At 36.7% G+C, this 22,724-nt stretch overlaps 1 protein-coding gene and 1 long non-coding RNA gene across 3 annotated transcripts in view; one reads left to right on the forward strand and one right to left on the reverse strand.

Moving 5' to 3' along the window:
• Positions 1–2,761, forward strand: LOC147761971 (uncharacterized). Its single transcript, XR_015334788.1, has 2 exons — positions 1–313; positions 1,082–2,761. It is a non-coding gene; the product is annotated as an uncharacterized LOC147761971 (long non-coding RNA).
• The window catches only part of LOC106153023 (ceramide synthase 6), a 23,600-nt gene continuing 2,997 nt past the window's right edge, over positions 2,122–22,724 (reverse strand). The window contains exons 2-11 of one of the 2 annotated variants that reach the window (XM_013526787.2): positions 21,523–21,649; positions 21,123–21,229; positions 19,351–19,408; positions 17,666–17,716; positions 17,305–17,397; positions 16,957–17,085; positions 16,096–16,202; positions 8,673–8,829; positions 4,965–5,104; positions 2,122–4,763 (exon numbers count right to left, since the gene is read on the reverse strand). In XM_013526787.2, the coding sequence (XP_013382241.1) occupies positions 4,985–5,104; positions 8,673–8,829; positions 16,096–16,202; positions 16,957–17,085; positions 17,305–17,397; positions 17,666–17,716; positions 19,351–19,408; positions 21,123–21,229; positions 21,523–21,649 (949 nt within the window). In that variant the 3' untranslated portion in view covers positions 2,122–4,763; positions 4,965–4,984. Of the gene's footprint in view, positions 4,764–4,964; positions 5,105–8,672; positions 8,830–14,694; positions 14,864–16,095; positions 16,203–16,956; positions 17,086–17,304; positions 17,398–17,665; positions 17,717–19,350; positions 19,409–21,122; positions 21,230–21,522; positions 21,650–22,724 lie in introns of both variants that reach the window. The other variant, XM_013526786.2, reaches the window with a different exon arrangement.

Genomic DNA, 22,724 nt, shown 5'->3' on the forward strand with positions numbered 1-22,724 from the left:
GCTGACTGCAATTTAGCGTGAACCCCCAGGGAATTATGTCGATCCGGATGGATCGATCTTAATCTCTGGGAATGCACTCTTAATAATATACCACGCGTTTCCACCCACTGCCTTCACCCGGTGTGCTCTCCCTGCGCGGAGAGCGCGCAATAACGGTAAGTACTGCGCACACCAGGTGGAGAGCCCAAATTCCCTGCCTGATCCCGGTGAGTACAATTCATCCACGGCTACCGACCGTGCAGACGTGTACGGTACCAAAGACGAAAATAAACAGAACTGAGACACAATGCACGGTGGTCTATAATCTCACTCCGTAAGTAGAACCAGTGAATACTTTACTGCCAACACTAAATGTAGAGGATCATATATACGTTGTTTTGAAATGATGTAGTAAGACTGTCAATGGCGAGTTGGGGAGAAAAGAGCAGAATTATTAGCAAGGTACTTTGTACACGTGAACCGGTTAAGTTACTGATAATTACATTTTGCAAAAACGTTTAATTGAAGGAGTTATTTTCCAAACTCTGTTATTTGAATAGCAGATACATACGGTAGATGAACTAACAACAGTGTAAACATTTGATGACATTGAAAATCAAAAACCTGCGGTGCACGGTAGGTTGAGGAGCACACTGTCATAGCAAGTAATACATGGAATTTTGTAATATAGTTCTAATCTATATAGTTCTATGCTTGTGTCATTGGTAACAGTGTGGTTTTATTGCTACTTAAGTTATTATCTGATATTATTTCCTGGGCTACCCAGTACATGTCAACTAATTTCGTGGCAATTCACCTCCATGTTCCATCATGTGTGCAGACTGTTTAATAATATTATTAATATTATTATTTGTTCAAGCACATTTGATAAAGTAGCTATGCTGAAAGTCAAATTTTATGCTGAAGTTTAAAAATTTAAAAACCATCGCGAGCATCTACAAATAATGCTATTTGATCATGCGTATTTGATTTTCAATTATCTTGATCGTGATGTAAGATCTTTGCCTTTTGTCTCTCCTTGAAGACAATATGTCATGTAACTAGAGAACTGAAAGTGCTATATCACCATTTATACTTTCAGATGCAAAAACTGTGTACCAATGGGCAAGGCGATCGTCGCCTGGTGAGGGCATTAAATAGGAAAGAGCTGCCTGACCACGAGAGGGCTGCCACAGCCTTGGAGGATTGGTGGGCCTCGTTCTACGGGCCGGGCTGCTTCTGTTGATTATGGTGGGCTGGTGCCCCACCCCTGGTGGCACAAGGTCGGTGGGACAGCTTCTTGCTCTCCTATGGTGCACACCATGGCTCTGTCAGCTTGGTACCAACGGACGAGGGTTATATTGCTACCTTCTGTCGGGTGTAATATTTGTCCACCAGAGAAGAACTACTGCGCGCCCAGTCTTGTTTTAGTGGCCTTCGTTTGCACCCTCCTCTCCTACAGCCGTGAGCCCCCGCCGCCATGACGGGTGGCCTACAAGCTGCCGTAGACGACGTCATCACAGTCCCGCCGCCGGCATGTACCAGATTCCGCCGTATCATAGTCCGGCGATGCATTCCATCATCGGAGCGAACCGGCAGCCACCCAGAATATCCGCCTTCGGCCGCCCCCGTCGGACAACAACGTTGACTAGATGTGGGGTTAACAACCTGTTAATTACGTCTTTTCCTTTCTCCAATATTCTCAACATTCACTATTTAATTGCTAGACCCCTGCAAGAACGGCATTTGTGGAGGCCATCAGCGGTTTAGTTCGTTTTTCTTATCACTAGGCCGTGGAAAAAAGATTCATCAGTGTTTGGATATGAAAAAAAATCCTGGTTTCATTAAAGTGCTCTGGAATTTTTTTTGTTTTTCAGTAGTCTCTCTCTCAAAACGATTATTACAACCCAATGCCCTTTTACTTGTCTTGGTCTTATTATTAAAGATAACTATACATGGCATTTCCTGGTACTGACATACGCTAAAAACGAAGCGTCCCTTATATTGGCAGGGCGCATTGTCCAGTGAAATAGGCGCCTTTTCTGCCGTAATGTGCAACGTGCATGCCCACACAGCGCTTAGTTTACCATTTGGATGACCAAATGCCCTGACAGCTTACTAGGAAGAATACAAACCTCAAGATTGTTTTAAAACGTTTATTAACGCAATGGTTAACGCCTTTTCCCCTTAATCCTTAATGTTTTAAAACGGTTATTAACACAACAGGCAACACCTTTACCCATAAACTTTTTGTTGAAGACGCAAGTTTCAACAACCTCCCGAAAACTTGTTTAACACATGTCAAAAGTACAGGACAGAGCAACTGTAATCGTTTCAAACAAGTATTTGAAAATGCACATCAATACACACTATTCTGATAAATGTTAACCTCCATAAACTTTTCCAAGTACGATATTTCTTCAATGATCAATTATTAATGAATTGGTACTAAATACTTTAACAATTCCGCCATACGCTAAAAATCTAGAAATAATTAAGAAAGAAGTCACTTATTGCAAGAATTAATAGAAGTATGTTAATAGCAGGGAAACATCATTAGTAGTAGAAACAGATATTACTCAAAGAACTAAAAAATATGAATTTAAAAAAATTGGAAAAAAATCTTACAATTCGCCTGCTAACAATTGCAACAACGTTATCACATAAATAGTAAATATGCTTCCCAATGTGCCATGTTTTTACCTAATACAAGTTGGTGGTGATGAACTGTACTGATTTTTTTCTTGCCACATGGTGCAGCACTAAACAACAAGGGGATGGTCCTTTGTTATGTTTTAATTTAGCTCCTCTGTACATTTGCTGATTGTTCGGTAATTTCCTACCAGTCTAATGCCTATCTTATAAGTTATACTTAGTAAAAGTATGTGTTGTGAAGAATTAACATGTGAATTAATATTCCTGTACACACTACTACATACAAAGCATTCTAAAAAAATCCCTCAAACGTTTACAATATGGCTGCTAAGGCACCAGTCGTCAGTTCAATAACTGTATGAGCAAGCATCCTATTCTCCAACGACAGAGTTGGGTTTGCCGGGCAAGTTTACTCAACCCACCTTATTTTTGAACAGTCAAAAAGCTTGTTCCTCTTATTTCACAGGAGACAATAACCAGATCCAGTCAATTTGATAAAATTTGAAGAAAAAAAAAATTGCACATTTGAAATAGTTCTACAACTATGTCAAACAAGAATCAGTCACATTAACAGAGGTGATTTTTAAAACTGTCCTTACACAACTGGCAAGACTTCAATACAACAGAATATTTTAACATTCAAAGTGGATCATTTTTGACAGGAACTAAGTCTATTGTCAGAGTGGAGAGAGTAAACAACACAAAATACCTGTTACATAACATAACTGACTCAAATGGCCTATTTACAAAACGCAGTTTGAATTGGTCTCACATTTTGATTAAGTCACAAACCCTATGTAAAATGTGGGTAAACAGACTGTTGTAATGGTCAATTATCACAATGATCTGCTCTTTCACTTCCTGTGTTGTGAAAAAAATATGTATGTTAATTATTGAAAATAATTTAACTGACATATCAACAGCAATCGATCTCTGTACATTTTACCCTCATGATTCTTAACTGAACAAGAAACATCCAACAAACTTCAGGCCCCAGATAAGAAAAAAAAAATGTTTCAATAATCTCATTCAATACACTTTCATCAATAGTTTGCCTTCAAATTTTTATTTTTATGTACACTTTAGCAATTACAGGCATAAGCATTAACTTACTATATACAACATTACACACATACATTTTGGTTGTAGGACTTGAAAGAAAAGTTCTTTAGAAACAACAGGAATAAAGGAATTTTACAGAATCAATTGAATAACATCCTTTCTACCACTACACTGGTAAGATGGAGAAATACGTATAGATAAGTAGTCCCCAGTAATGTGTGCCTTTATAATTGTCAACAAGCTGGTTTAAGAGAAAATACAAATGTCTCAAAGTTCACACATTAATCCCACATGCTAGTTTTTAAAAACGAAAATTTGAAAAATATATGTATATCAATTGCATTACCAAAGCACCTTAACAGTACAAAATTTCAAATGCAGAAAAAAAATCTAATAGTCAGATGGCACTTTTCTAAAATTTAAAGTTAACAATTGCTGTAACATACAAAACACTTTTATACACATCACTGAGCATAATTTTGAGCTGCTAAACATAAGGTCCAATTGACATTTCAAGGTTTAAATTATGAGAAGAATTCACATCATCTTTCACATAACATACCATATTTGAAGATGTATGAAAAGATGGCCTTAGAGCGGTCAGTAATTCACATCCACACTTTCCCACTTTTTTCTTTCACTAACTTTTAATTTTTTAAGAATTTTATGACCCATGGTTGGGTGAGAATTTGGGAGAGTAAGCTTAACCAAACTCGACTCCAAAGGAAAAAAAATCACTTAATTTTGGAATGTGTGGCCTCACATACAGGCTTTAAACACAAAGACATGCAATGGTCAGTTTTAGGGTCCTCTGCAGATGTCTTGGCATCTCTTTGTCTCATCAAAAACCACCCAGTCTTGTTATCACAGGGGCAGTGGGAGTGCATTTTAATTGAACCAGTAGTTTATAAGCACGCACTCCTCTGTCCATGATATATTCTCCAAATCATCAACATAGAAATCCCCCCTATAGCCTCTGTGCAGTGGATGTGGTGTGATGTCACCATGAAATGTCCCAGTAAGTCTTGTGGCACTATCTGGTCAGATTCTTCTCGCACAGCAATGACCTAAGTATTAAAGTATTATTGGGTACACTATTTCATACATTTTAATTCAACTAATATTCATGACATGTAACTTAGTTTCTATAAAAGCAATGAAACAGTATTAACAGGAAAGGGACCACAGGATCACTTTTATCTTTTTTTTTCTACTGAATTCTATTCACTCAAATCCAGCACACTGTCCTTCTCTGCCAAAGTTCTTACCGCGAATCCATAGGTTTCCGTTACTTCTTCTCATTCATGTTGTGGTTGATATGATCATCAATGATATCACCAGCGCCACCTAGAACATCAGGTTCTTCAGAACTCTGCTCCTCGCTCTCACTGCGTTCATCTTTCTCTACCTACCACCACAGAAATGTATACAGATCAAAATATCAAAAAGTCTCTATTACAGTGAAGCAAGTCAACTAAAATGAGCAATACTTAATAAGCAAATCTAATTTAACTGCCCAGGAATTTTAATTAACAAAATAACAACATGATAAAACAAACTATACATAAAATGAAATGAAAATTACTTTTAAAAAATAATGCATGAAGTTAAAAAAACAACACTGGAAGCTTAAATTTCACTTAAAAAAACAGTTGAAAATTATTTCAGCTTTTCATTTTTCATTTTTAATTAAGATTGAAGTTGCAGCAATGGGAATCAAAAATCTTAATTGTCAACAATTTATAGATTGGGCCCTATTATTGTTTCTGTTGTGAGGAACTGTCATTTGTATGTGTTTGTGTGTTGCGTGTGACTGCCTATAGAAAAGACTGGAAGGAAGGGGGGTAAAGGGTTGGCAAAATGGGGGGGGGGGGGGGGGGGGGGGGAGGGGTTAGGTTGACAGGGGAGGAAGGGGGTAGAAGGCAAACATAAGGCTTATTATACATGCATACACATACCAAGGTGGTCGTTTTGCAAGCCCCACCCTTCACCTGCATGCACATGCACAAAACATGACCTATAAGTATATATCCATTAATGGCACATGCACTTTTTGTACAGGGGTATGGAGTTTAATTCTGCTGTGTATAGGGTGTTAGTACAGCACCGATGCATGGGGTCGTTATGTTGCTGAAAGCCGTAGCTACAACAAGTCTCTGGAATACTGAACAATTTGAAAGATAACTGCTTTCAAGATACCATGTTTTGGTGGGGTGGGGGGGTGTACATTCATTTACAATGTTTATTTTGAAACCATAGAATTGCCTCTACTTAATAGTTAAATGCTTTATGGTTTTCAAAATGTTTTCATCTTTGATTTAAAAAAAAAAAATATGGGAATAAATGGACTAATCCCTGTTATTATCTCCTCCACGGATTGCCCCTCTATGCAACTTGTAAAAAGGTGGTTGGTATGAAAATAGGCGACTGCACTTTATTCAATTTCTTCAGTTATATTGCCAAGAACAAGAAAAGAATAAAAGTTCCATATAAAATAAGCTGTTGTTATTTAGGTTAAGTCCAGTATATTCTGCATGTTACTTGAATGTTTGAAAGTTATCTATACTTCGCAATACAGATGAAAAGTGGAGTGCTGGGCATTGCTTCACTTCAGTGCCTGTCACAGGGCAGTGTTCAGCTTTATGTAAGTTTTAGCTTTGTTTTATGTGATGGCTCCCTGAAATCCTCCTGAAAATTTAACATTTTCAGTATACTGTTCTCCTGTGGAAATTCCATAAAAAATCAACCAAGCATGATAATAAATCTGAATGCTACAGCATCAAACTGGCCATGAAGTTGTGAAGACAATTCTTCTAAATGGTAACTAACAATAAACATAATAAAACAACATAAAAAGCCCCCGTAATATTTGGCAACTTAAAGTAAAGTCAATTAATGCTAAAGAACCAAATGCAGAGCTAAAAAAAACTTATTTCACCACACAGCTAACAGAAGTGCAGGTTAATACTCTATTACCTAGTGCAAGTTAAATAAACAATAAGAAAACACATGCTCTCAGACACACACTGTTAACTATCAGCAGAAACCATCACTGGTGGGAGGAATTGAAACACCACACCCAATTATTATCATTATATACATATACATATATATATATTCCAGAGCACCCTGCAGTAAAGCACACACACAACAACAATTCACTGCACTAGACAATAATTGGTAAACAGTTAAATCAATCAACACAAGGAAATATTGAAGTCTGACTGAGTATACGTCATATGATATTAGGGATTTGATCTGAACTGCAAAGTCAATTAACTGGCACATAAAACATTGACATAATTTTCTATATCCCCTTCAGGGCTTGGCGTTAAAGGTGGCTTGCCGGCCTGGGCCACTTAAAACCAATATCAGGCCAGTCAATCACAGGGGTTACTGGTCCCAGGGGCAGGTAAAGTTTAATGTGCCAAATAACCCTTGTAATATCTACCAGACCTCCCTGGGCTGTGGAGATAAAATTAGTGTCAAGCCCTGGTCCTACTGAGATAAAGCAAAATCCCATTATTGGTCTCAAGTTGTAGGTGCCACACATCGTAACCATGGACTGAATGGTTAACATGTAATGGTTAATATCTCATATACTCCAATTATGGGAGGAAGCTAAAAGCTACTCAAACATAATATATTTAAAACATCAACATTCAGCAGGTTTATGAGTGTCAGACATTTAGGAAAGATTGGCACAAGGCTATCATAGGCTAAACACTGCAGAAAGGTTTCTTATGGTTTGATTAGTTAGTAAAAATAGTCACCAAAAGGAACTGGAAAGCCATTCACTGTGAAAGACGTGATGTTTACAAATCACAACCTCACAATACCAGCCATCCACATATATTAGGAAGAAGGAACTGTACAACCTGGTGGGACCTATTTCACCAGACGTTTCACTGCTTAGCTAATGCTGCAGAACTTCCACAGCCAATAATATTGAATATAACGAAGGGGACTCTGTGACAGATGGCTGAGTGGTGGACAAACCAAAAAAAAAAAAAAAAAAAAAAAAAAAAAAAAAAAAAAAAAACCCACCAGGGTATTAAAACTGAATTGTGTGCTTTCAACTGATACAGGTAAGACTTAATAACAGAACAGATCCATTCCCTTACAAACAATTCCTACGGGGTTTCCTTTTGGACTCTAAGGGACTCTTTAGGATTTCTATTGGATTCCAGAGGCGGATCCAGAGATATTTTCTGACAGTCTTCCAAATTATCTTTGTTGATCCATCCTCGATCCGCCCCTGGATTCCTATCCAGGACATGTCCTACAGGATTACTATCTAGGAAATATGTCCTACAGGACTACTATCTGGGATATATGTCCTACAGGATTCCTATCTAGGACACATCTTCTATAGGACCCCCTTGGGATTTCGGACCAATTTTCCCACAAGTCTCCCTGCAGTAAACTTCTGTAAGCGGGGTTGTGAAGCAAACATTTCCCAGGTGGTCGAGTCCCAGGCCCAGCGTGAAGCACGGCGTAAGCACATGTTATTTGACTCTGCAGTTCACATGCAAATGTTACATATTTGGCTGTAACCTAGCAACTGTGGCAGGTGTGACAGTGTGGTTTCTATGGTAACACAGGCCGAATGTTTTTATATGGCAACACCACACTTGAAAATTGTGACTTGGGACATCTGCCAATGATAAGTATGGATTATAAGCTGTAGATGGGGAAAAATGCTCAGAAATAAGTTTAATTATCAACTGTGCTTTCTTGTTTTTAGTGTGATAGACCCAAGCTAGAAGAAATTCCGCTCTCTTGAATTCAATGTTTTTAAGTGATTTGCATGTTGTTGTACTGCTAGCTTTTTTGAATGAAATAAGTAAATAAAAACAAATAAAAGAAACAGATAAAAAAAAAAGGTAATAGCCAACAAGCATTGTGACTGTTTCAGTGAAGTAACACACAACTACATTTAAAAAACATAACACTTTATAGTGATGTTGACGCACCTTTCCCAAGGCAAGCGAGTTGTAGATGACTCTACTGATCAGATAAGACCAGTAGAAGTGGAGGAGCTGGAGCGCCACCAGTGCAGCAATAAACAACTGAATGGAGGGGTACCAACCCATTATTACTGCACTCTCAAACACACATGAACGGATTATCCTAGAAGATAGAACAATGGCAAAGGTATTGGAGGATTTTTTCATTAACATTTTCTCTTCCTTTCATATCTGTAAAAATAATTAACGGAAAGGAATTCAGCTTCTGAATCAGTGCTTCTCTTTGAAATATCCTAGAATACAACACAGTGGCAAAGCTAAATGACATCTTGGTTATTTTCTTTTTTTCTTTCAGACTGTTTTGTTGGCCTTTCTGTTTAAAGGGGTACCGTCTTGTCATCAAGGCTCAAAGAGTAACCCTAGAATATAGAATGTTAGCAAAACTTATTGCAGCTTTCAAATTCTGTGACTGTGTTTCCATTTTACTCATCAAAAGATTCTGTTGAGGAATGGGCAAAACCCCTTCTTCCCTGATAGCCAACAAATTATCTGGCACATTTTTCATTCCATGTTGCCAGAAATATTTGTTGTTTTCCTTTTGAATTTTCTAATTGTTGTTTCATCACCTTAATATGTCTGCAATAAATTAAGCACCTTTACATTGGTTATTCACTGGTCTCCACAATGCAAAGCAATGACTGAGGGCAAGTAGTCTATGTAGGCAAACAAAGAATGCGCCATGGAGCCTTAACCTACCAGCTAGAGAAGCAGATGAATTGGCAGTAGCTCATGCACTGGTGTTTTCTGGCATTGTTCCTCTAACAAAAGCTTAAAATAGGATAGAATTTTCTGAGAAACCTCTGCTTTTATTCCTTGAACCATATAACCAATTACCATGTATGTATCTCCTTCCAAAACGAAACATTTACCCATACATATCTGATCAACAGCTCAACACTGACACATCTTGTACTTCTCAATAACAGTTCACAGCTGCTTTATTGGTACAGAAAAATTTGACGATCAAAAGAAATTGTTTACAAAGTGCTGAAACAGTGTGATCTTCTTGCCTCATGCTTAGCAACATCAGTGCTACTTGCTGTTGTTGGATGTTCCATATTGCTTGTGCAACACATTCTACAGTCACATCTACCACAATATGGCTGTAATCTATACATTGTGCTGGAGCTCACCCAAACACACTCCACTGTCACACCTAACACAGCCGTGGTGTCCACAGGACTCTGATGAGGTAGGTGAGAGGGTGACCAGGTAAATGACATCATTAAATAGGGACATTTCATTTATCATACAGATTGCAAAGCATGCTCTAGTGTTGGCAATGCACTGTCACACACAAAACATTCATATGCCACAAGTACACGTTCTGAGGAGATGACACTGATCTCATCATGAAATTCAAAACAAAAATAAACACATAAAACACATACAATAACAAGACCAAAACAACATAACACTAATAAATGAAATAACACTGTGCCATGCTGAACAGTACAGTGTAACAGATGGATATATCACAGACATTGCACAGACACAAAACAGACATTGTACAGACATCACACAGACATTGAGAACACAAAACAGACATTGTACAGACATCACACAGACATTGAGAACACAAAACAGACATTGTACAGACATCACACAGACATTGAGAACACAAAACAGACATTGTACAGACATCACACAGACATTGAGAACACAAAACAGACATTGTACAGACATCACACAGACATTGAGAACACAAAACAGACATTGTACAGACATCACACAGACATTGAGAACACAAAACAGACATTGTACAGACATCACACAGACATTGCAAACACAGAAGTGACATTGTACAGACATCACACAGACATTGTGAACACAGAATAGAAATTGTACAGACATCACACAGACATTGCAAACAAAGAACAGACATTGTACAGACATCACACAGACATTGCACAGGACACTTATACACAGACTGCATACATGTCTAGCCTTCCAAACAGTATTCATCAATGAATACACAGCTTGTACCAAACAGGTGGCCAATTAACAAAACACGTTCTGGGACATTTTCTGGAACATCATATGATATGATCTTAAAATTTTAATCCTGAAAAGCAGTTCTCATTCAATAATTTTACTTCTGTCCTCTTTTATGGGTATTTTTTTTAATCACATGTGATCTAAAATCCAGTGGTCTTAGGGCATAACTTAAAGCTAACCAAAACAATCCGGAAGCACCCTTTCTTGTAAAAATGATAACATGCATATATCAAACATTCACCTATAACCTCTTTATCCTAAAGGCAAACATGCCACCCCCCCCCAAAAAAAAAAAAAAAAAAAAAAAAAAAAAAAAAAAAAAAAAAAAAAAAAAAACATGGAACTACAGGGTAAACGCCTGCATGTTCAACATCATTTGAATTAAATGATAAATAACCTCAGTTTGGAATGCATACTTGGCACCTAATACAAGATGGGAGAACCTTGCATACATAGCATCTTTTACATAAGAGAGGGGGACACCTTGCTCACATGGTATACAATATGGAGAGGGCCAATTAACACAATACACCTTGCAGCCAGATGCAGTATTGCAACTGTAGAAGCAGCAAAAAAAGATGTCAGACTAGCTCCAAGCTGATGTTTTGTAGTGTCCTTTTACAGCCACCTGTCCAACCTGTGTATATGATGAGCTTACATGCTCAATGTAGTGTCAGTTTTAATGACTGGCCATTTATATAGGTTTCTATTTTTAAATTATTAAAATAATGGGATAAACTGTATGCCTTCATGCAGTTTCTGAATATCTTATTTCTTAAAATTATTTTTTACTCCACTGCTTTGCTAAGGCCAAAATAAGAAATCCAGATTTTGATATAAGTTGTACAGGAGAGAAGAAGATAATATAGTTCTTTATTACTTTTTGTTTTTCATTATTGAGTCTCCAAAACTACACTGAATTTGTATGCAGTGATATGTTAAAAGACTGGGTCATCATATATCTGGTTATTTATATGTAAAATAACAGAATAAATGACATAAACAGTTTCAGAAGTTAGTTGTCATCGACACAAAAAACAAGACAAAAACGCTCACAAAAAGAACTTCACTTCAACATCACAATTCAGTATCACAGACAGTATTCAGCCATGCATACAAAGAGGCATGCAACCACCATATAGAACACACTCAGACCAGCTTAGCGTCAGTTCACATGTACAGAAGTGCTGCTACAACCATTAGTGTGGCTCTAACTGCAGGCATGAGACCAGCTTTGGGTGAGATCTACCTGGCAAATGTCTCACATCACAGTACAACATTACAACGGTCCTCTTCTGAACTCTACCAAAGGTCTGGAGGATCTCACGCCTGCTCTAGAAACTGAACACCACCCTTGTTAACCCTGAGAACAAACCGTCCACCGCAAAGCCCGTTTCACATTTGATCATGCGTTACACCACCGTGTGCTAACATGCCCCAGCCCTAGCCCACGTAGCATGCAGTCATTAAGCAGTACAAACTGGGCACAGGGAATGTGGAGGTGGTGCCGACATGCTGAAACATAGGGCCACTGGATAAGTACATTGGATTGACATGGAAGACAGGTTTTCTATGTGATAGTGCTGACTAGTGAAGTAAGGAAGAGAATTGATTATGTAGCAGTGTGTGTCACAGTGAGAGAGAGAGAGAAGAGAGGATAAGAATGAGAGAGAGAGAGAGAGAGAGAGAGAGAGAGAGAGAGAGCAGAACATCATTGTTATCTTGCCTGTCTGGTATATTTATATGTTATAACACTCCTTTTCATGTTAGCTGCAGTTAGAAGTTTTAGATATTAAATAACACTACTAGTATTCAAAACTGGTTAATTTCTCTCCTTTAAGGAAAGATGATTTACCTGCTAGAATTTTTTCAATGAGAATCTATGAAAGTCTTAAAAAGTACCCCTTTTTGAAGTTTGAAGTAGAGCCAGAATTTCTAGTGAAGAATCCAAGAATAAAATAATAAGATATAAGTTAATAAACTATGTTAAATCTAGGACTTGGCAAGAAAGCGAGTTAGACCAGTTGTAGTTACAAGATATTACATAACGTGCAGCGGAGAATACAGTGACTCAGTACTTATGGTACTTATCACAAGTTAAATGTTATGTTAGTGGGTAGTTTAAGAATGTTCTGAATGCTATTTGAGTATTATTTTCACCCTGACTATCTGATCACGGGAGTAACAGGACACTTGAAGAGCATTCACAACCCGCTGATGTGGGGACTAACTAGTCTGCTGATCAAATATGGCTGACTCACTTCAAAGCTGGCCCAATAATCACCTAACAGACACTGAACAGATTCCCAGGGAGGATTACATGGCAAGCGTTCAGTGGAATTTTCAAGTGGGTCAGCCATATTTGATCCAGGTTGGGTATGCTCTCTTGTTGAATGAATGAACATGTTCTACCAATCATTTCAAATCGAGTTTCTATTATAAGGGAAAAATAACTTCTATGTGCATTTTTCTGCTTGTCATATTTCACTCACCATAGTTTAACTTTTAAAGGTAAAAGGCAAGGTTTCCTCTTTATCAAAGCAAACTCTGCATTTAAAAATATCCAAAAAATATCATGAAGTTTCAATTACTTTTAAGGCATTGCTTTAAGGCACCCATACAGATATTCTTTGAATTACAACTCCCAAAATAACAAATTTTTAAACTCTTTTTTTTTTTTTTTATACATCAAATAATCTATTCCCCACAGTAGTTTCTATCAAACTTCCCCAGTGTCAGTGTGCAGGAAACCTGACATGGTGGTCAAATGGGGCTGTGTCTACTGGCCCACACCCTGATTCTACTTGGAGACACGGCAGGATTCTACTGCAACTAGCCCTATAAACTATACCCAGGAAACTAGCTCTATGATATGCTATGATCAAAACCCAGGAAATTAGCTCTATGATATGATCTATAGCTGTATGCGTGGAAACTAGCTCTATGCGTGGAAACTAGATCTACATGTGGAGACTAGCTCTATATGTGGAGAATAGCTCTACAGCCTGTGGAGTGTATGCAGGTGCAATCAGACAAGAACAGTTGCCCAGAACGGTTTAGGTCCAAAATACCAGACAAACAGTTGGGTTGGCCACCAATTACAAGACTGTAGAGATAACTGAGGACATAATTCTTCCTTTTTTATTATTAGTCTGTGCTCTCAAAGATACACTAAACCTTAAATATGACAATATTAAAAAAAACTGCATTTAAGGTTTTCATCATGGCATATTTCAAAAACATATTATCATGTAAATGTTGGACGACCACAGGTTAAGTTTTTAGACAATTAATGCAGATGCCAAAGTATGAACTAAATTCTGCAAATCATGATAATTTATTGTGGACATTGTTTGCATATCTTATGTCAGTTTCGAGCACAAGGTGGCTGCAGAAGTTACTTCTGGTTGTCTGGTGACATAATTCAGACTTGAACCAGTTTAGGTCTATCCTTGTCTGAAGATCTAAACGTGCATTAAATTCTACAGAAGTGAGAAAGAGGAATAAAAAGAAGAAGAAGAAGAAGAAGAGAAAGAGATTGGAAAAGAGATGGAGAACAGGTACAGAGAATAATAAGGAGAAAAGAGCTGTGAGGGTGTTATGTGGTTGCCATGGTGCAGAGAGCAGCAGTGAGGTCTGCAGTGTGCACTGATGTGCTGATAGTGTATATATATAGTGTGCACAATCAATGAGGCTGCTGCCACTGGTGATAACTATGATGGCAGTTGTCTTTAACTCGAAATCATTCTGGAGAATTTCTAAGACCATTTATCAATGAAAATAGGTAGAGATGCGCTTCCCATAGTTGATGAAATCATAAACATCAGGTTTTGCTTCACTTCTCAATTGCTGTAGTTGAGATAGGTTCATATGATCCACAATCATGATGGGAGCACATTGTGATTGCTGTAGTTGAGATAATATCACAATCATCACGTAGGGGGGAGGGGAGACAGTGCTATACGCCTACCTTGCCCTTAAGAAAAGCTGTGAAGGCAACTTTGCATATCAAATAAAACCAAAATATGTGGAGCACCAGTAGGGATGTCAGCAGTATGTTATACACCCAGTAAAAGGGGTAAGTGAAGGGGTCCACCTTCACTGTGGTGTGCCCCTCTAACAGTGTGCTGCGGATCACCCTGGAAGAAGACAAGAGATTGGAGACGACGTCAGATTCACTTCATACAACAGTAGCAGGTCTTTGCACTGAAAACTGAAATGTCTCTAATCATGGTCCTTTGATTTAAGTGATTTCAAGATGATGAAAAAAAAAAAACTTTTACAAATGGGGCTCATGCAACTGATGTGAAATGGGAAACATAAAACGGGGTCCAAGGGACCTCCCAGGACCTGAGGTTTACGCATTTTTGGCTCCAAATAGTCAGAAATCAGCAGAAAGTTGGAAAAATCTCATCCGCGTAGTATCTGACTCTGCGTGGCACTAACCCAGGTTACCACCACCTTCATTACTTGTGCCAATGATTTCTACCTAGGCACAAATGTCAGATACTGAACACTATGATCTACAAAACCCTTTCCTTCATTCAGCAACCAAGTCATTCTGTTTGTTTCCAATCATAAATATAAACTCTTAGATGAAGACAGAGGCTGGAAGACTAAATCTATGTTATATCATCAAATATAATCTGGCAGAATTTATCACATTTTTACAAATATTAAATTGGTTATGATAATCAATAATAAATTGGGTACATGATAATCAATAATAAATTGGGTACATAATAATAAATTATAAATTGGTTACATTATAGCTATTGACATCAACATCATACTATTCAGTTAAAATATCAAAGTGCATCAAAATTAATTTTTCTATAAATCTGTGCACTACCTTAATTTTTCAGCCCTACTGAAAATTACTGAAAATTTCAATCAAAAACCTTGTGCATTTGTCTAAATGTTTGATAAAACACAATTAAGCAACAACTGTTAAGTGATAAAACATAATTATGTATAAGTGCATCTTTGAAAGAAATTTCATCATTTTCTGCTTGGATTTATTTCTATATTGGCAATCCATCTTATGTGATCAATATTGAATAAACATAATGCAACATTAATAATCATTATCAATTTAGCTAAAAAAGGATTTCTACCTGAATCAGGTGATCAGTTGCCTGTCATTAATATTTGATAATATTGCTTAGAGCCTTGAAGGTAAGCATATTTCAAAATCATGACTGGCACCATTTCAACAAAAAAGATCAATTCTTAAAATTATAATCTACTTATCCAATGCAAAATAAAAACAAATCCAAGTGACATATTAAAAGGTTTCAGTCTGAAAGAAAGTGCATCATTTTGTCAGTGCAATTGTGCCAGTAAACCAGTAATAAAGGTCCGCACTTACCTTGTAGGAAATATGATCAGTCTAGTGATGAGCCAGACCAGAGCAAACCCACCAAACAAGAAATCACACAGCTTCTGCCGACCTGCATATTTTGCCATCTTTGCTGCCTAAAACACAGAGAATAAAACATTATTTGATGGTTTTCTTCTCACATTAAACATATTACCCAGTTTATGAAACACTAAACATGGTCCTTGTCACAAAAATTAAATAAATAAATAAATAAATAAAAATAAATAAAATAAAATAAATTAAAAAATAAACTTCTACTTCATAAATTATATTATCTAATGCAATGTGTAATATGGCAGAAATATATGACGAGAGGTGCCATCTAGTGAGACTTCAGCCACCAAAAGTTACCAGGAAACAGCCACATCTGTTTTTTTGTTAAAACTCAGAACCCTGTTATGTATCTTTTATGTATAAAAGGATTAAACATATTGTTTACAATATAATATTATACTAAAATCGATTCGACGGATATTTGGTTAAAAGTTGATCCCATTCAAAACAGAAGACTTACTAGTCCGAGGGTCAAATATGGCGACCCACTACAAAGCTTGCCCTCTTATCCACTAATAGACACCAAATAGATATCCCGTGGGGAAGTATTCAAGTGGGTCGGCCATATTTGACCCCCAGACTAGTTAGTTCCCTATTCTGAATGGGACCACTGAGACATGGTTCTTGTCAGTCAGAAAGTCCTCCAACATCTAACAAACTCTGTACTATCTAACACATGCCTTTCATGTGTGTGTGTGTGTGTGTGTGGTGGTGGTGGTGGTGGTGGTGGTGGTTGTGGTTGTGGTTGTGGTGGTGGTGGTGGTGGTTGTGGTGTGTGTGGGGGGGGGGGTTTACCTCTAGCCAGAAGTCAGCAGCATCATGGACAGCTAACACCAGGGTCCCTATCCTCACATAGTTATTGGACCAAGACATTGACATCAGAAAAATGGTCACAATGTGGTGGAGGAACATCTCCCAGAAATCCTGAAATTATAATAAAAATTAATTAATTAACTAATTTATCCAAGGCAGATTTGTTGAAATAACATTTCTTCTCAGTTACTGTGGTATTAAGAAAAGTTAATGGATCCAACTCCTCTTTTGGAGATGCAGACATACATGAAAATATGTACAGAAACTAAAATAATAATAATAATAATAATATTAATAATAATAATAATAAAACACATCACCATACTGTACCTTTCTCTTGATGTCAGCAAACTGTGAGGCAGAGAGAGACCAGTAGAAGGCTAACTCTAACATGTAGTACCAGAATACATCATCTGTTACATGCTACAAGAGAAAGAAATCAATATCTCAGACAAATTTACCCTTTTTTCTAGCAGTGATGACATTTTAAAATTTCATCACACATATTTGAGCAGATGTAGCTCTGTTTTTATTTTAATTCTCTCAAATAACCTGTTATTGTAACTCCAACTGCCAACCTGAGTAATATACTGGTACATGTATTCTATAATAGCAAAAGCTTATTAAAAAAAAAAAATTAATTGTTAATTTTGATAAAAATGCCCCAGTTTAAGTTCGCCTAGTGGATTACCTGGTCTGGGTAGCCCATCCAGCAATTCCGCGTCTCCCAAAACCATGGTTTCTGCAGTTACAGAGAAATTTATTAACTTCTACATATAACAATATTTTCACAGTAAACCGTATACATTTACTTAAATCCACTTCTCTTACTGTTTAATCAGAAGTTTGATAATTATGATTGAAATCATCACTACTGATACTTATGTAAAATGATTCAACTTAAATGTGCATTCTTGCAAATAATAATGATACAACATATAATATCAACAAATAATATTAACAAATATATAAACAAAGTTGGGAAATATACTAATATTACTAAGTGAAAAAACTTACTTTAACAAATTGAAAATTATCTGCAATTTCTAATTTTTATAAAAACAGAATTAAAACAACATGTGATTGACAAAAACACTGTTGTGGCTAAATCATTAGTATAACACCCAATGCAAGGACTTAAGAGGGCAAGGGGGCACTGAGGTCACACTCACAACCAAAGTTGATCCACAGACTAGCTAACACATCTGCAGATCAAATATTGGTGATCCACTTAAAAGCTTCACACATAATCTCCTAATAGACACCAAATAGATTTACTGCAGGGAATTATGTGGCAATCTTTCAAGTGGGGAGGCCATATCTGATCCGTGGATCTGCTGGTCCGTAGATTAACTTTAATTGTGAATGCAGTCAGAGAGACTGAAAGGATGCGGCTGTATTAGTTCACTAAATGAAGGTAATAGATATGCAACATGCTACACCTTACCCTGGGAAAATAAATGATGCCCTGGGGTATGAGTACTGCCCCAGAGGTCTGAGTGAGGCCCCCATTTATAAAAACTGACTACTGAAACATGACTTTGATTTAATTTTTTAAAACACTATTTTCTTTTAATAAGACGCCTGTTCTGCTATTGTGAACGCATTTCAATCAGTCCACATTTTCACTATCAAAGTGTATCAGGACAGCGTTTTCTACTGTAGAGAAAATTGTACTTCTATTTTTGAACCACACTATCTTTTAAATGATTTTGTTTTAGAATGAAAATATAGTTTGTCAATTTTGTTCAGATAAAGTGAAAATAACCATACTCCCATGTTTATGGAAATCTACCCCTGATTGATTGAATAGGGAGATAAAGGGATTAAAGGATTAACTTGGGGGGGGGGGGGGGGTCAAGGGATTTTCTGCCTTAAGATAAACCATACATGCACCCTGGGACTATAAATGGAATTTGAGGGTCATCAACTGTGGTTTTATTCAGGAGGCAGACAGACTGGTGCTAAATCAGACCTGATATATATGACCACTAAGGTAATGACTCCATCTTTTCTATGGGGAAAAGATGATAAAATTGAATCTTTCAGATTTTTAATTTCTGAATCATTAAAATATATTCTTTATAGCAACTATTTTTAGTGTATAGAACAGGGCCATGCTTTACAATTTTGTTGTTATCACACAACAAATATTTCAATCTTCAGAATGTATGATTAAAAAATTTACAATATTTAAAATTGTCACCTGTCCCAATTGAAAACATCAAGTCATTGCCATAACTTCTCACCAGAATCAAATATTAAAAGTCTCTTTTAAATCTGGTTGAGAAATAACACAAGTCTGTCTGCCTTCCATTCTAAAACAGCCATGTCTGAACAGTGTTAACAATGATTGGGTCTATTGTTCCAACTTACATCCCATAATATGGTGATACCGTACACAAAGGCTGATAGGTAGAAACAAAACCTCCAGCTACAAAAGAACAAACAGGAAACTCTACACACTGCATGAGCTGAAAGACAACTTCATTAGCGTGCCACCAGTACATTGTGTTGCCATGGCAACATAGCAATAGGACACAACCAAATTTCCGGGGTTTGTTAATCACGGTCTCAGAGGTACATGATGTATGAAGGGACTGTAAAAGCAAGAATAACCACAGAGCTTGTTTGTACAATAATCAAGTTTTAGCTGCCATCCTCAGAGACAATATATATATACCCACAAATCAATGGTATAGTTTATACTTCATATTGAGTGAAATGCCACTGGAGATGGTGTGTTTTGTGAAACATTCTGCACAAAATTATAAAATTCTGTACTTGACTGTGTTATGTATAAAAAGTGTATATATATATATATATGGAATATAATTACACATTTACACTGCCATCTGAAAAAGCTGGATTTTTCAAATTCGAATTATTCAAATCGCTGCTAACAGGATTTTGAGAATCCGGTTAACAAAAATCCTCATGTGTTCAGACTACTGCAGTTATTTGAATTGGGAGCTAATTAGCCATTAATTCGGATAAAAGGCTGTAGTTTGAACGGATTATAAGTGTTTGTTTGGAGGTAGGTGTAATTTGGACTGTTCATATCTGACATATTTGAGTGCTTCCAGACATCATCTGGTAGCACAATGTTAACATTATGATTTATTAAACTGAAAACGAGAGAGATAATCAGAGGTTCAGATGTGAAATATAGTTTGAAAAGAAGAAGAAAATGTTAGTGTTTCTGTCCTAATATGTCTGTCCTTTTGGTCCTACAGATTGTAAAATATTCAAGTCTTCAATATGGGCGGGCGAGGGGGGGGGTATGGGAGGGTAGAGAGAGAGAGATTTCTCAAACCCGTCCCAAGGATAGACCTTCATTTTGGAATACAGGTCTGATAAAACACTTTTTGATTGATAACAAATATGTAATAGTTTGAAAAGAGTGTTACATCTGTAGATCTATGAATGTCATGTCACTGTCCTCAACATGTCTGCCATTTCTATCCTCCAGCTGTTATATACAACTTTCTTCAGCATTAAATTTATCGTCAAAAATTTTCAAAGGGCGAATAAGGCAAGGAGGGAAAAAGTTCTGTCAAACCTGTCCTAAGGGAAGATTTCTGTTTAGGAATTCAGAGCTGATAAAACATAATTTTGATTGCTAACATCATCAGTGTATAAATATTGAATAGAGTAACTTTTGCCTTCACTGTCCAGATGATCATGTTAACTAGATGATATCAAATAAATCCCACAGCCCAACCAAGACACACCACTCAACTCCGGCGACAGCAAGTGGGATAACAAAGAATTCAATGCACTCCCCAGAAAGAGACAACCATAGCAACCTTATCTGTTGTAATGTGAGGACTAGTGAGATGAAGAATATTGTTTTGTGTGAAAAGTGTAAGAATCACAGCAAAATAAAGAGTGGAAATACACAGATGTGTGCACAGCACAAATATTAAATCAATGCAATAAAACCAATTATTTATTATGTGGTACTCAACAGGTGTTTTGACAAAATCTCTAAATGTATAATAGAAACAGCATGCTACAAGATTTAAAAACTAATTTAAACTCTTCAAATAAATTACCAATTATTACTATATTCTAAATGAGAAAACAAACCAAATCACAAGTAATGAGTAGCCGAGTTTTAGGGAATAAGAACAATCTCTAAATACCTATTTTCTGAGAATTTTACAATATCACTAGGTCTGCCCAGATTCCTCCTGAGCCGAAACCATCGCTCTACGCGCCGCCTGGTCCAATCTGTTTGTTTTACTATGGCCTGATAAAAAATAGAGAAAAATTCAAACTTGAGTACTAGAATATATAACAGTTATAACGTACAGTTATGGCTAGAGCCAAATATTTATAATTTTACAGTTGCATCAAGATCAGTTTAAATACCATATTATATGTTATAAATCCTGAGTACTGGTAGCCAGTTTTACTCAGTGGAAACTAGGTGTGATGTTCTCTTGCACTAACAAGTGATGATTTTTAACAACCACTGACCTTTAGACTTGTCAAAATATCCATTTTTAAAGAAAAAAAAAATGTATAAAAAAATCCACTCACCTGTAATTGTTTATCACTTGGATTTTTATTTCTTTTAAATTCATTTTCTAATATGGGGTTGTGCGGGACTTGGACAATAACTTTTTCTTTCACTCCCAAATGTACAGCAATAGGGGCAGCTATATACCTAAGTAACAACAAATAATTAAAACTAATAATGTGCAATGAAAATGAAATTTGGTGAAAGTGGGGCAGCATTTTTAAGATATTCTGAAGATACTATACAGATAGTAAGACCGAGTTCCCATACTTCAGATCCATCTGGATAGACCTAACTCCCTGGGGGTTCATGCTAAATTGCTATCATTTCAAGAGGGAGCCGAGTGTGCATGAAAGTTTAAACTAAATTACCCCCTAACAGCTTTTAGTAGGCAGTACAGACATTTAAGCTGGTTAAGCTGACAGCAATTTAGTGAGACTCCCCAGGTAGATATATCGATCCAAATATCTGTGGAAATCTTATGTAATTTCTTTTTTTTTCTTTATTTACTGGCTTTTCTTTTTTTTAGTTTTGCTGAATACTCTCAAGGACAAAATCAATAGTTTTTCCCATCCAAATGTTCAAGGCCTCTTGAGCATTGCTGGGAGACTATCAAATTCACTGAGGAAGCAAGTACTGGATCACCATTTTCTCTCAAGGAAGCTAATCATTAAGCTATTTCAGCATTAAGAAATCTGATTCTCTCCATTAAATACACACACACATCATGATTAAGCTTGCTGAAACTGGTTATAATGACAGGGGAATATTTCTGTCTTGTAAGATAACAATCAGTGAAGGAGACAATGCAAGTATAAATCCTTAGCAATGTGTTAAAACTTGAATCAACACCACATTCAACAGTTAACAAGAGCAGAAAATTATCTACACCACAAACTGACAGGTGAGGATCAAAGGTGAGGGGCCAGTGTGTTCCCCACATTATAAGGTGTGATAACTGAATTCCCAAGGTACATTGTGTACATTATAAATAGGCAGGTGTCTCAGTGTTCCTAGGGAATGACACAGAGCTACAAGGTAAATACAGATGACCTGTATGATATCAAACAGTAGAGTAATAGAATAAATGGAACCTCTTCCAGCAGCATCTATTATTTACTATGACATAATTGATGCCCCTATTCAGAAATACATGAAAGCATTGTTACATATCAGTCATACAGGAAGACCTAAACAAAAGATATTACTGCTTTGTTGTATA

Source organism: Lingula anatina, chromosome 5 (genome assembly GCF_051362555.1).
Source record: "Lingula anatina isolate TDL-2025a chromosome 5, LinAna3.0, whole genome shotgun sequence".
NCBI classification, from domain to species: Eukaryota; Metazoa; Brachiopoda; class Lingulata; order Lingulida; family Lingulidae; genus Lingula; species Lingula anatina.